Source organism: Schistocerca serialis, chromosome 9 (genome assembly GCF_023864345.2).
Source record: "Schistocerca serialis cubense isolate TAMUIC-IGC-003099 chromosome 9, iqSchSeri2.2, whole genome shotgun sequence".
Taxonomy (NCBI): domain Eukaryota; kingdom Metazoa; phylum Arthropoda; class Insecta; order Orthoptera; family Acrididae; genus Schistocerca; species Schistocerca serialis.
In genome coordinates this window covers 349,572,013-349,586,836 of record NC_064646.1, presented here as the reverse complement: position 1 = coordinate 349,586,836, position 14,824 = coordinate 349,572,013, and the positions used below count along the sequence as shown (strand labels likewise).

At 38.9% G+C, this 14,824-nt stretch overlaps 1 protein-coding gene across 5 annotated transcripts in view; it reads right to left on the bottom strand.

Annotated features, from left to right (window-relative positions):
- LOC126418677 (testin) overlaps positions 1-11,965 on the bottom strand; it is a 98,669-nt gene extending 86,704 nt beyond the window's left edge. For 3 of the 5 annotated variants that reach the window (XM_050085564.1, XM_050085567.1, XM_050085566.1), the window contains exons 1-3: positions 11,838-11,872; positions 11,577-11,749; positions 11,374-11,462 (exon numbers count right to left, since the gene is read on the bottom strand). In XM_050085564.1, the coding sequence (XP_049941521.1) occupies positions 11,374-11,462; positions 11,577-11,639 (152 nt within the window). In that variant the 5' untranslated portion in view covers positions 11,640-11,749; positions 11,838-11,872. Of the gene's footprint in view, positions 1-11,373; positions 11,463-11,576; positions 11,750-11,837 lie in introns of all 5 variants that reach the window. The other 2 variants (XM_050085565.1, XM_050085568.1) reach the window with 2 other exon arrangements.
- Positions 11,966-14,824: the final 2,859 nt, after the last annotated feature.

The following is a 14,824-nucleotide window of genomic DNA, read 5'->3' as shown; positions in this document are numbered from 1 at the left end:
AACTAACCTAAGGACATCACACAACACCCAGCCATCCACTACATAACAGAATACAGTACTAACAACAACTAACTTTTGAGTTCTGGCTTTCCTTCTGGCAGACAGTATACACAGATTCACACACACAGATACCCAAATGCACACCAGTGGTACAGTGTGAATGGGCATCTGTGTGGTCTTGCTTTTCCTTTATTTTACATAATGGTATACCATGCACTTTTAGTAAAGATTCAAATAATTTAATAACATCACAAATTAAATTATAGATGCCAACAATAACTTTCATGCAGAAAAAAAATGAACAAAACTTTTTAAAAACTCAGCATGTACCAGGTTATTCAAATATTAATATCACAAAATAATTTTATTTTGAAAACAAACAAGAAAGCCAGGCAAGAGGGCTTTTACTACATTGAAAGACAATCTAGAAACTGTGGATAGATGCAAGTTGATTAAAAACACGAGATTTCAAAATCTCACATTTACTCTTCAAAAGCTTCATTATTTATAAGGCTGATGTTTCACTTTTAACTACTACACAGACAAGATTGAGCCTGAATCTGGATTCTTAAAATTTCTTCTGGCACTGTAGGAAAAACGGGACAAATGGATGACATTAAAATACAATAAGTGGCCAATCCTACAATATAATAATAATACTTGAAGACAAATATCTATGCTTACCATACATAGCAAAGATCAAAAGGACCAACACCATTTGTGAGAGAGAAAAGAAAGGTGCTCAGGGATGGAAACAGGTAAATCTGAATGGTATCTTATTGAGAGTTGACATATTTAGAACCGTTACTATAGTGCAATTATAAGGTTTATAATTTACATGGCAATCAGCCATCCACAATAAACTTTTCAAGTTATGATTCACTGCTGTTTAAGTTATAAAGTTTATAATGTACATGCGAGTTCTGTAGGCCACAAAACAAAGTACGACAAATGATGTACAACTGGTTTACTTACTATATTAACAGATGTGCACCAAGTATCAGCATAATCTCTCACAATAACACGTTTATCGCAGAAAAAAATGTATTTCCAGATCCATGTACATTGGACTTATCTCAGAAAGTATGCCTTTCCAGATCCATGTTTAGTGGACTTATTTTTCTTGTTTCAATGAGTACTGCCACCTCTGAAAGTATTTGACACTTTATTTTTGAGCACCCTGTATTCCTTACGTGAGGGGTCCATCACAGTTTCACATCCTGGGTTACCCCAAGATACTTCACTACCGCCTCTGCAGGTAGAGATTCACTGAGAAGCTCAAGATTCCAGTACATGTCCTGGACATGTTTCCTTATGAATGGTAATGCAACTGTTTTCTTGCAGCTGACCCTTAGATCCTAGTTAAGACACCAGTTTTTCACAACGTTCAATGTCCATCGAGCCATTGTTCTCATAGTACTAATAAATTTGCTACATATTATGACGATTAAATCATCTTCGTATCCTTAGCAAAAGTAGCCTCTCATGTTTAGCTATCCAGGGAGTTCATTCACCACTAAGATTCCTCAGCAGTTCAGCCTAAACCCCTCCTTGTGGACATCCTCTAGTGGTGTTCATTATATTTTTCATTCATTGTGGTGGCTTCTACATCTACATCTACATGACTAATCTGCAATTCACATTTAAGTGCTTGGCAGAGGGTTCATTGAACCACAACATACTATATCTCTACCATTCCACTCCCGAACAGCGCGCGGGAAAAACGAACACCTAAACCTTTCTGTTCGAGCTCTGATTTCTCTTATTTTATTTTGATGATCACTCCTACCTATGTAGGTTGGGCTCAACAAAATATTTTCGCATTCGGAAGAGAAAGTTGGTGACCAAAATTTCGTAAATAGATCTCGCCGCGACGAAAAACGTCTTTGCTTTAACGACTTCCATCTCAATTCGCGTATCATATCTGCCACACTCTCTCCCCTATTACGTGATAATACAAAACGAGCTGCCCTTTTTTGCACCCTTTCGATGTCCTCCGTCAATCCCACCTGGTAAGGATCCCACACCGCGCAGCAATATTCTAACAGAGGATGAACGAGTGTAGTGTAAGCTGTCTCTTTAGTGGACGTGTTGCATCTTCTAAGTGTCCTGCCAATGAAACGCAACCTTTGGCTCGCCTTCCCCACAATATTATCTATGTGGTCTTTCCAACTGAAGTTGTTCGTAATTTTTACACCCAGGTACTTAGTTGAATTGACAGCCTTGAGAATTGTATTATTTATCGAGTAATCGAATTCCAACAGATTTCTTTTGGAACTCATGTGGATCACCTCACACTTTTCGTTATTTAGCATCAACTTCCACCTGTCACACCATACAGCAATCTTTTCAAAATCGCTTTGCAACTGATACTGGTCTTCGGTTGACCTTACTAGACGGTAAATTACAGCATCATCTGCAAACAACCTAAGAGAACTGCTCAGATTGTCACCCAGGTCATTTATATAGATCAGGAACAGCAGAGGTCTCAGGACGCTTCCCTGGGGAACACCTGATATCACTTCAGTTTTACTCGATGATTTGCCGTCTATTACTACGAACTGCGACCTTCCTGACAGGAAATCACGAATCCAGTCGCACAACTGAGACGATACCCCATAGGTCCGCAGCTTGATTAGAAGTCGCTTGTGAGGAACTGTGTCAAAAGCTTTCCAGAAATCTAGAAATACGGAATCAACTTGAGATCCCCTGTCGATAGCGACCATTACTTCGTGCGAATAAAGAGCTAGCCCCGTTGCACAAGAACGATGTTTTCTGAAACCATGCTGATTACGTATCAATAGATCGTTCCCTTCGAGGTGATTCATAATGTTTGAATACAGTATATGCTCCAAAACCCTACTGCAAACCGACGTCAATGATATAGGTCTGTAGTTCGATGGATTACTCCTACTACCCTTCTTAAACACTGGTGCGACCTGCGCAATTTTCCAATCTGTAGGTACAGATCTACCGGTGAGCGAGCGGTTGTATATGATTGCTAAGTAGGGAGCTATTGTATCAGCGTAATCTGAAAGGAACCTAATCGGTATACAATCTGGACCTGAAGACTTGCCCGTATCAAGCGATTTGAGTTGCTTCGCAACCCCTAAGGTATCTACTTCTAAGAAACTCATGGTGGCAGCTGTTCGTGTTTCAAATTCTGGAATATTCCATTCGTCTTCCCTGGTGAAGGAATTTCGGAAAACTGCATTTTCTCCAAAAATTATTTCGAGCAGTTAGTCCACGAACCCACGCGAATTGTAAATGGTTGCGAAAACACGCTTGACCTCTTAGCCACAAACAATCCAGAGCTGACAGAGAGCATCATGACTGATACAGGGATTAGTGATCACAAGATCGTTGTAGCTAGGCTCAATGCCGTTTCTTCCAAATCCACCGGAAACAAATGCAAAATAATTTTATTTAAAAAAGCGGATAAAGTGTCACTAGAAGCCTTCCTAAGAGACAATCTCCATTCCTTCTGAACTGACTATGCAAATGTAGACAAGATGTGGCACAAATTCAAAGATATAGCAGCAACAGCAATTGAGAGATTCATACCTCATAAATTGGTAAGAGATGGAACTGATCCCCCATGGTACACAAAACAGTTCCGAATGCTGTTGCAGAGGCAACGGAGAAAGCATGCGAAGTTCAGAAGAATACGAAATCCCGAAGATTCGCTAAAATTTACAGACGCGCGAAATTTGGCAGAGACTTCAATGCGAGATGCCTTTAATAGGTTCCACAACGAAACATTGTCTCGAAATTTCGTAGAAAATCCGAAGAAATTCTGGTCGTATGTAAAGTACACAAGCGGCAAGATGCAGTCAATACCTTCGCTGTGCAGTGCCGATGGTACTGTTACCGACGACTGTCGGTCGTTGTATGTGATGTGCTATCACCGGCGCTACTACTACAAGGCAATCTATGAGATGGAAATGCTTTGCTGTTGAGCACTCATTTTTGTGATACATTTAACATTTCCAAATGCAAGTCTTTAACACAATTAGTTTGTTTGAAATGAGGACAGCATATTCTAACATTTGCAACATTCACAGCGTTTTTTCTACATCATTTCAATAGCCAAATCTTTTGCGGATCTGCATCATGATGGAAAACATGAAGCATTACTTCGGACCCTTTCGTATTGCGATTGTGAGAATTACAACCAACACTAGCACAACTGTGCATTGCTTGCCCATACTCAAAACACTTTCACTTGAAAAATACCACTATGCAAAGTAATTAAGTGAAAACAATAATGCAAATGAATCTGCTCTGTCTCCAGCATACAAAACAGTTACGAACCGTTCCTCTCTGACATAATGCACACAATGGCAGAAAAGCATTAGCTTCTGTTCAGCACTTATTGCATCTCCCTGGATAAAATACGTCCTGACTCTTACTGACAACTGTATCATATTGAATGCCAATAATCAATTAGAGTGCCTCAAAATAATACAGCAACTGGTAAAGTCACTCCACATACGATCTTCAGTGCACCAGCCAGAAAATTACTCACTCCCAGGAAACATCATACTAATGGTGTATATAAGCACCTCTAACCAAGATAAAGGACTCAGTTTAACAAGGAAGATTGTCCACAAGTTTCTTCAGGCATGCCGTATTGTGCTGACACCATTCCTGTAGAGCTACCAAATTGCAGAGAGAGTGATTGCCATGTTTCATCTGCTGTTCCCAAATAACAGCAGCCATTTTCTATGGAATTAATATCATGATTGTTAAAGTGATAAAAGATGCCAGAGTATTTGTAACACCAGAAACATATGCCTGCAACTCTGTTATGCTGTTATACTGAAAGACAGGTGTGTGCAAATCATACTCTTCAAGAAGAAGGTGTAAAGGAAAGGACAATACTTGGTCACCAAGAATATCTAAGTAAATATCATGGTTCATGTTCACAATAACCTGGGGGTGTGGGCCCAAGTTATGGTACAAAAAATACCCTCAAAACATCATAGAACCATTTCCACAGATTACACACCTTGTTCGACCATTACTGCAATCAACCCTTGGATCATTTGAAAAGAGGCAAAATTGCTACTTGTTAAAACAACAACAAGCCTCCAATCCACATCTATTCTCTGCAAACCACTGTAAAGTAAATGTCAGAGGGTATACCCCATTGTACCAGTTATTATGGTTTCCTCCCATTCCATCCACTTGTGGAGCATGGGATGACTGGCTGTTTAAATGTCTGTTTGTGCTGTAATTAATCTAATCTTCTCCTGATGATTCCTATGTGGGCAATATGAAGGGGATTGTTGTATATCCCTAGAGTCATCACTTAAAGCCAGTTCTTGAAACTGTGTCAGTATGCTTTCTTAGGACAGTTTATGTGGGTCTTCAAGAATATAACAGTTCAGTTCCTTCATCATCTATGTGACACTCTCCTACAGGTCAAACAAACTTGTGACCGTTTGTGCTGCCCTTCTCTGTATACATACAACATCCCCTGTTAGTCCTATTTGGTATGGGTCCCACAAACTTGAGCAATATTCTAAAATGGACTGCATGACTAATTTGTAAACAATCTCCTTGTAGACTGATGGCACTTCTCATGTATTCTACCAACAAACTGAAATCTACCACTTGCTTTACCCACAACGGTGCCTATGTGATCATTCCATTCCATATCCCTACAAAGTATTACACCCAGGAATTTGTATGAGTTGGCCAATTCTAACTGTGACTCACTGACAATAGATTCTTAGCACACTATGTTTTTTTTTCTCCATTTTGTGAATTGCACAACTTTACATTTCTGGACATTTAAAGCAAGTTGTCAATGTTTGCACCACATTGAAATCTTAGCTTCTGACTGAACATTTATGCAGTTTCTGTCACATAGTATTTCATAACAGATAGCTGCATAATCTGTAAAAGGTCTAATATTACTATTAATATTGTCCGCAAAGTCATTAATACACAACATGAACAGCAAGGGACCTAACATACTTCCCTGGGGTACACTCAAAGTTACTTCTACATCTGTCAATGACTTGACATCCCAGATAACAAGCTGCCTCCCCCCTACCAAAAAATCATCAATCCAGTCACATATTTCATCTAATCAAAAATAAAGTTACACTGAACATAAAGAGAACAAATGCCATTTATTTCAGTTTGACAAGGGAAAATTATACTGTTACATTAAATGTAAATGAAATGGTAACAAACCCAATTTTTTTGAAAGATGATTGATTCTCAGTTGAAATGATGTGACCGTGCAATGATACTTTCAAACAGAATAGCATGTTGTGTCCTGCCATCAATATGTGACAGTCAGTGCTTTTTAGTTATCAGTAAACATTATTTATATGTGCTCTCAGTTCTCTGTTAAAGAATTCTTCTCTGAGGAAACAACTGCACAAAATATGTACACAGTTATCAGACTACAAAAAAGAGCCACAAGAATAATAACAAAAATTGGTAACCAAGCTCATCATAAAAATCTCTCCAAAATATGGTATATTTTAACTCCACCATGTGAATACATTTACCGATCTGTTACAACAAGATATAGACAGAAAGTTACCATAAAACAGCATTTTCTAATAAAGAATAAAATTACAAAATAATTTGTGCAAGGAGAGTAAAGAGATTAGTAAAATATATTTATTTAAAAAGCCAGTAAAAAGTACCTGTCAAGCAATACATCATATATAGTGAATTGTGATAACCAAAATATACTGCACTGTGAATCTTCTAAATTCCTGGGCATCCTAACTTATGCCAAGTTAAAATGATCTGGGCGTGGTGCCCCACGTGTAATTACCCCTGTTGGCGATGTGAATGTTATTAGAGCTGCTTATTTTGGCTTTTTTCACTCTATCGTGTCATAAGGTACAACTTTTTGGGGTAATTAATCTTTAACAACAAAAAAACACTTTATAGAAAAAAAGAGGGGAGTTTGAGTCATGAGTGGTATGCATCCAAAATATTCTTGCAGAAACCTTTTTTGTAAGCTCCAAAAATTAACCACCATATTTCTATTTTCTTAGACGATTTTTGCCTCTAAAAACCATTCTCTTTTTACGTCTAATAGTACATACCAAGACCACAATAAAAGGTCTAAAGACGATTTACACAGGGATCTAAAACAGCTAAGTCTTGAACAAAAAGGTGTTCACTAGTCTGCCACAAAAGCTTTCAATTCTCTTCCATCAGACATTAAAATTTGTCATTAATGTCCCAGCTTCATTTATATCTAAATTAATAAAATACCCAGTGGATAAGTCATTCTTCTCTCTTTATGAGTATATGAAGATTATTAAATGATTGTTTTTGTAAATTTCTACTGCCATTTGTATTTAAGTTTTGAAACTTTCAATTTCTTAAGAGTTAGTTATAATTCATTTCCTAGTGTATGATGGTCAATGTATAAATATTCCATTTTTCCTGTAACTTAACTTACTCTCAGTAATTTATGTCATATATACTTGAATCACATCTTAAGTTACTCTCATTAATTTGTGTCGTGTTCACTTTAACTATTCCTAATTTTTTTCTGCACTCAATCTCTCACATCTTACGGAGGGATTGTGTCTTGATTTTTTTTCAGGCAAGCAAACTGGATGTCTAAATACATAAAATGGAAACCAAACTCATGGTCCTGATGTTCCCAGTGATCCTGATGTTAGCTGATAGTATACACAGCGATAAACTATGCAATAATATGTGAGCCGGGTGGGGTAGCTGCGTGGGCCTTGCCATGGTTTGCGCGGCTACCCCCGTCAGAGGTTCAAGCGCTCCCTCGGGCATGAGTGTGTGTGTGTTGTCCTTAACGTAAGTTAGTTTAAGTTAGATTAAGTAGTCTGTAAGCCTAAGGTCCAATAACCTCAGCAGTTTGGCCTCATGGTAACTTACCACAAATTTCCAAAAATAACATCTGAACATTATGTGCAATGGGAAATGAACAAATTATTAAATAACAGTATTTTCCACTTGGGATCATAACTAAATGAGTTTCCACACTTTTAAACAGACTGGCCTTGTACTTGAGAGGATGGAGAGACTAACCCCATCTGGCAGACCTGACTTAGATTTCCATGGTTTCTCTAAATAACTCCAGGCAAATGGGGGGGATGATTCCTACTATAAGGCCCACCATTGTCAAACTACACCTAAGTATGCACATGCCTGTAAATGTGAATTATGTTCTTATTTGTTTGTTCTTAACCCATAACATCATGACTTGCCCAATATACTTGAAAACGTGATACACAGACAATGTACCACAGCTTTTAAACTTGGTTTTCAAACCCTGCGAATTACAAAGCATACTTGTACTGATGAAACTTAATTACAGAATACATGTATATCAGTATTTGAATGCCCATTACATATGTTGCTAGCATCGACAAAATTTTATGTCGCTCTGATACACATACAAATATGCATGAGAGTAGTCTAACACTTTAATATTTTTGTACTCAAGTAAAGTCATAAAAGTGACAAAATTATATTGCATTATACTGACAATGAAGTGTTATTACTCAGTGAATGAATTCATATGGGACAAACGGGAAATTTGAGCTGGATACAATGTGTCGCACATTCCAAGAAATATCATTATAGTGTTATCATTTATTATAGTGCTATTATTTATTAATGTAAACATCATTGTAACTGTTTTATAAATGTCTGACATTTCTCCTGTATGCAAACTGAATGGATTGCAATTGTATGTCATGAGATGAATAAAACACAAAACAATTCACTCTGAAGGAAATATGGATGCATGGACATCACAAATGGCATATGAAAGGAATCATGAAATACAAGCATTCTACATCTACACTTATTCTCTGTAGGCCATCATATGGTATCTAGTGGAGGGTACTTTATGTAAAACTATCACTGCCCACTTTTCCTATTCCAATCATGGATGGTCCAAAATGATCTTTTCATGAGATATAAGTAAGAGGAAGCAATAAATTGGTTAGCTTTTCTAGGAACGGTGCACACAATCCAATAGAGCTGGTCCCACAGAATCTCTATTAGGTTTAAATCTGGGGTGTTTGTTGGCCAGTGGAGTAAGGTAAATTCATCCTGGTGCTCTTCGAACCGCTTGCGTACACTGCAAACTGTGTGACACTTTACATTGTCCTGCTGATAGATGCCATCGTGCCGAGGAAAAAACAAACAGCATGAAGGGGTGGATATGATCCTCAAGCATAGGTACATACTTGTGTCCATCCATTGTGTCTTGCTGAATGACAAGATCAAACAGGGATTGCCACAAAAACATTCACCAGACCATAAAGCTATCTCCTCCGGCCTGTAAGACGATTGTTGCACATCCTTACACAGCCGTCCGTCCGATGGAGCATAAAACGTGATTTACCTGAAAAGGCCACCTGTTGCCACTCAGTGAATACCAGTTATGGTATTGGCATGAAAGTTCCAGCCTTCATTGCCAATGAACAGCAGTCAGCATGGATGCATGAACCAGGCGTCTGCTGTGGTGGCCGATACACAGCAACATTCGCTGAATGGCCATTGAGGAGATACTGGCGATAGCCCTTTTATTAATCTGTACAGTCAGTTGCTCAAAAGTTACACATCGATTTGCCCGTACAAATCTCGGCAGACATTGTTTACCCATCACCTACAGCATATGGTGCATCACAGTTGCCTCAGCATCAGTTTTGGATAGTGCCATTTTGCCATATGCAGTATACCTTAACCATGAAGGCAAGCAAACAGTTCGCAAACTTAACCATTTTGCAAATGCTTCCACTCTTGGCCAAAAAGCCAATGATCATGCCCTTTTGGATGTCAGATAAATCACTCTGCTTCCACACTATGATGACAAATACATTATTTTCTGCATCCCCCCCAACACGCTTTATATACCCTCCACTGCTACTGCTGCTACCTGTTTTTTATTAGTGTGCACTGACACTAAAGACAGGTGGTGGTCACATTAATGTGACCAGACTGTGTATATCAGTAAAGCATACAGTGATGCAGAACGCTTCTCTCACAGCATCTGCCACTGGAGTTGGATGAGCATCTCCATGACACTTTCGCGCTTATTAAATGAAGCTGTAACAAAATGTGCTGCTGGTTGCTAAATCTTCTCTGTTTCCTCTATCAATTCTATCTAGTATAAATCTCAGACTGACAACCTGTATTTAAATATTGATTCAACAAGGATTTTGTAAGCTACATCTTTGGTGGGTGGACTGATTTCCTGACAATTCTTCCAATGAAACTGCCTGTCATCCACTTTACCCGTGATTAGTTTTATGCGGCCACTCTGCTTTAAATTGCTCAATATGTGTATTCCTACATATTCTACTACAGGTAAGACTGCTTTCCACGATTGTTCTGCAATCATATAATAACACAACAACAGATCTTCCTGACTATTTACGTGCAATATACTGCTTCTTTTATTTTGAGGGCCAGTTGCCAATCTCTGCATGAAGGATGATCCACTGCAGATCTTCCTGCACTTCACGACCATTTGCTAGCATTCCGGCATCTCTGTACGCAACAGCATCAACAAAAAACAGACGTGGAACTTCTAATGTTGCCCAATAGGTGATCTATCTCTAATGGAATAATTAATAGTCCTACAACACTCCCTTGGGCAACATCTAAAATTACTTTTATATCTGAAGACCTCTCTCTGTTCAGAATGATATGCTGTTCTATTTGCTAGAAACACTTGAGTCCAATCACATGGCGGGTATCATATTTCATACAGTCTTACTTTGTTCATTAGGCTGTAGTGCGGATCTGTATTGAATGCCTTCCAGAAGTAAAGGAACATGGCAGCAACCAACTCACAGGTATCTGTTGCTGTCTTGGTCTCCTGGATGAAGAGAGTAAGCTGCGTTTCACACAGTCATTATGTTGGAATCCATTTTTCTAGGGAGGAGATTTTTGGTCTCCAGAAGGTTCATAATATGTGAACATAAAATATATTCTATCAAAGGAAATACTAAAACAATTCGAAAAATAAAGTTTAATTTAATGCTGGAATGTGTTCATTGTGTAACTAATACCCAAAGAACATTTCTATTTCCCTTAACAGTATAATAAATTGAGAAATCTTTCGTTGGTCAAACTTTTGTAGGACATGTTGTGACCCGTTAAGTTAAGCAATAGTTACTGGTAAACATCTAATATCTTCGAACATGTCGTTACTACCGGTAAAGGAAATATGTCTATGTTTTCCGTTAAATAACTAGCTTATTTTCGCAAAGAGTTGGCAGTTGAGCAGTATATTTAGAGCTTTATCATCTTCCATATGATTAGCGTGAAATTGATGAAGTCCAAACAAGTAAAAAAATAAATAAAAGGGAGAATAGAAAACAAGAAAACTGTTACCTCCAGAAATGTAAATCAAGCCCTGGACAAGAATCTCCGCAGCTAAGACATGGAGCACCGGCGCCGATTTCATGAGCCAACCGATTATGCTGGAAGACATGTTTACATTAATTTACAATTTTTTCGTAACGAACCATCCGCAGAGAACAGGTAAAATGAAACTAGTTTTCGAAGTGATATTTCTGAAAAGCACTTCTACTTACCCTCTTCTTCTTGTTTTCCAGCAACACCAACCACTCTGGCGTCTTTTCTGAAGTTTCAGACATTTTTAAACGACAAACCTCATTACGTTGTTATGCCACACCCGTTTACCTGTCGCTTTTATCGGTTATCGTTCACACTGAATGAGTCACACCTATGACTCAGTCGAACTCATCTGTCAATAATAATAGAGATTATTATGTCGATCAATGCTCTCTGTAGAACTACAAAAATTTCCCAAACGGATTCTGTAGAGCTCTCACCTACCTACCACCGGTGGTCAAACTGTCTGTAGTACTCCAGATGTCAACAAACACAAGCTGTAGCTGTCAACATTACTCACAGATACAATACACTCAACCCATTGCTTACACGGAAGGGAGCATATACCGAGAATGGGAAGACAAATTAGTACATCCCGATTTTCAAATGACACCGAGACATTTTTACACAATAATTGTGCTACATTATTTTAGAATAATTTATTACAAGAATTGTGAATTTATTTAAAAATTTAGATTCTTCTGCAGCGTTAAATTACAATTGAATACTGTTTACTAATCCGTGAATTGATGCTGCTAACGAGCATTATTTTTTTCACTACCACAATACTACAAGAAAAACTTTCAAGACATACTATAAATTACGCCCAGAGTTCAGAATGAAATTTTATACTCTGGTGCAAAAGTTGCTGGTAGGCTTCAGGCAGAGGACTGAAAATATCGACTTATAAGAAAATTGAACTATAGTTCATTGCCCGTGTATGTTAGTTCTGAGAATATACTCCATTTCAAACATGTCTAAAACCGTAAAAATAGGATCTGCAGCTTGTCAGAATTGAGGTCCAGTAGTTTACCTGCCTTCATGAAATCATCATTCAGGACAGCATAAACCGCTCACTTCCAATAGGCATGATTTCACTTACTGCTTGTTTGGAAATTACAGTTGCAAATTCTAGATCCTTGTAACTCCTATTGCCAGTGACCTTGACGTAATCATCAGTTGCTCATGTGGAAATATTTCTCTCATCATCCGATTTTTTTTTCCGTATTATACCTGAAGTTGGGGAAATGCTAAGGCTCGATCTAGATATAGTGGAGGGGTAGTGAAGTGAAATGGAGACAATACAAGGATTTCTAGTCAGATGAGTGGAGGATAATGTCAACAGCAGTAGAAAATAGTATAATGGACTTAGGACTAATTATGAATATGAAAGTAGGGCAGAGAGTAAGTTACTGTGAATAGCTCAGTGACAGGGCTGTTCTCATCAGAATCGACAGCAAACCATCACCAATAATAATAGTTCAGGTATACATGCCGACCTCGCAAGGACAGACAAGGTAAGGAATGAAGATGTTCCCCGGAGAATCGGCAGGAAAGAAATATATGAAAAAACATTGACAAGAAGAAGGGAGATGATGGCAGCACATCTGTTCAGAAATCACTGAAAAACTTCCATTGTACTAGAGAGAACATTAGAGAATAAAAACCATAGAGGAAAACAGAGACTGGATTGCACCCAGCAAATAATTGACGATGCGGAATGTAAGTGCTGCTCTGATATGAAAAGGTTGGCACAGGAGAGGAATTCATGACAGACCGCATCACACCAGTCAGAAGACTGACGACTCGAATAATTAAATAAATAAAAAAGGAGTTATGAGCGTTAGAAGATAATTATATGCCTCTAACTCCATCCTGTGCCCTACAACTCGTGAAGTAAATCTATGTGATAAAACTGCCTTTGCTTAAGCAGCCACTATGTAGATCATTTTGATCTGTCTGTTTATTCCTGACATTTTGTTTGCTTTTGTTTGTTGGAACACAAGTTGCAAATACAGACCGTAATAGAATTTCCAGCAGAAATAAAAAAAACCGTTGAGGTTACTGCACAAGAGTGATAATCGCTTGCCACTGAAATTTCTTTCCTACACCAACACATAGCGGGCGAGAAGCAGCATGGAACTTGTGTCATGTCAGCATGCCATATTTGCATAGAGTAAATATCTCTGGAGTGAGCATTGCGTTCTGCGCATGTTGTCAACATTAAACCAGGATTGTCACATGTTTCTGGGACTTCGCTGTGCGTGTGTGCTTTCCTCAGAGTTTGAAGTTTATAATATCAAGAGTTTTTCTTGTGTTTTCACCGTTCGTTGGTAGTGTAATAGCGATGGTGAATTACTTTTCTTGCTACGGATGCAAAGAAAAATACAGGGCTATTACAAATGATTGAAGCGATTTCATAAATTCACTGTAGCTCCATTCATTGACATATGGTCACGACACACTACAGATACGTAGAAAAACTTATAAAGTTTTGTTCGGCTGAAGCCGCACTTCAGGTTTCTGCCGCCAGAGCGCTCGAGAGTGCAGTGAGACAAAATGGCGACAGGAGCCGAGAAAGCGTATGTCGTGCTTGAAATGCACTCACATCAGTCAGTCATAACAGCGCAACGACACTTCAGGACGAAGTTCAACAAAGATCAACCAACTGCTAACTCCATTCGGCGATGGTATGCGCAGTTTAAAGCTTCTGGATGCCTCTGTAAGGGGAAATCAACGGGTCGGCCTGCAGTGAGCGAAGAAACGGCTGAACGCGTGCGGGCAAGTTTCACACGTAGCTCGCGGAAGTCGACGAATAAAGCAAGCAGGGAGCTAAACGTACCACAGCCGACGGTTTGGAAAATCTTACGGAAAAGGCTAAAGCAGAAGCCTTTCCGTTTACAATTGCTACAAGCCCTGACACCCGATGACAAAGTCAAACGCTTGAATTTTCGGCGCTGTTGCAACAGCTCATGGAAGAGGATGCGTTCAGTGCGAAACTTGTTTTCAGTGATGAAGCAACATTTTTTCTTAATGGTGAAGTGAACAGACACAATGTGCAAATCTGGGCGGTAGAGAATCCTTACGCATTCGTGCAGCAAATTCGCAATTCACCAAAAGTTAACGTGTTTTGTGCAATCTCACGGTTTAAAGTTTACAGCCCCTTATTCTTCTGCGAAAAAAACGTTACAGGACACGTGTATCTGGACATGCTGGAAAATTGGCTCATGCCACAACTGGAGACCGACAGCGCCGACTTCATCTTTCAACAGGATGGTGGTCCACCACACTTCCATCATGATGTCCGGCATTTTTTAAACAGGAGATTGGAAAACCGATGGATCGGTCCGAGTGGGGATCATGATCAGCAATTCATGTCATGGCCTCCACGCTCTCCCGACTTAACCCCATGCGATTTCTTTCTGTG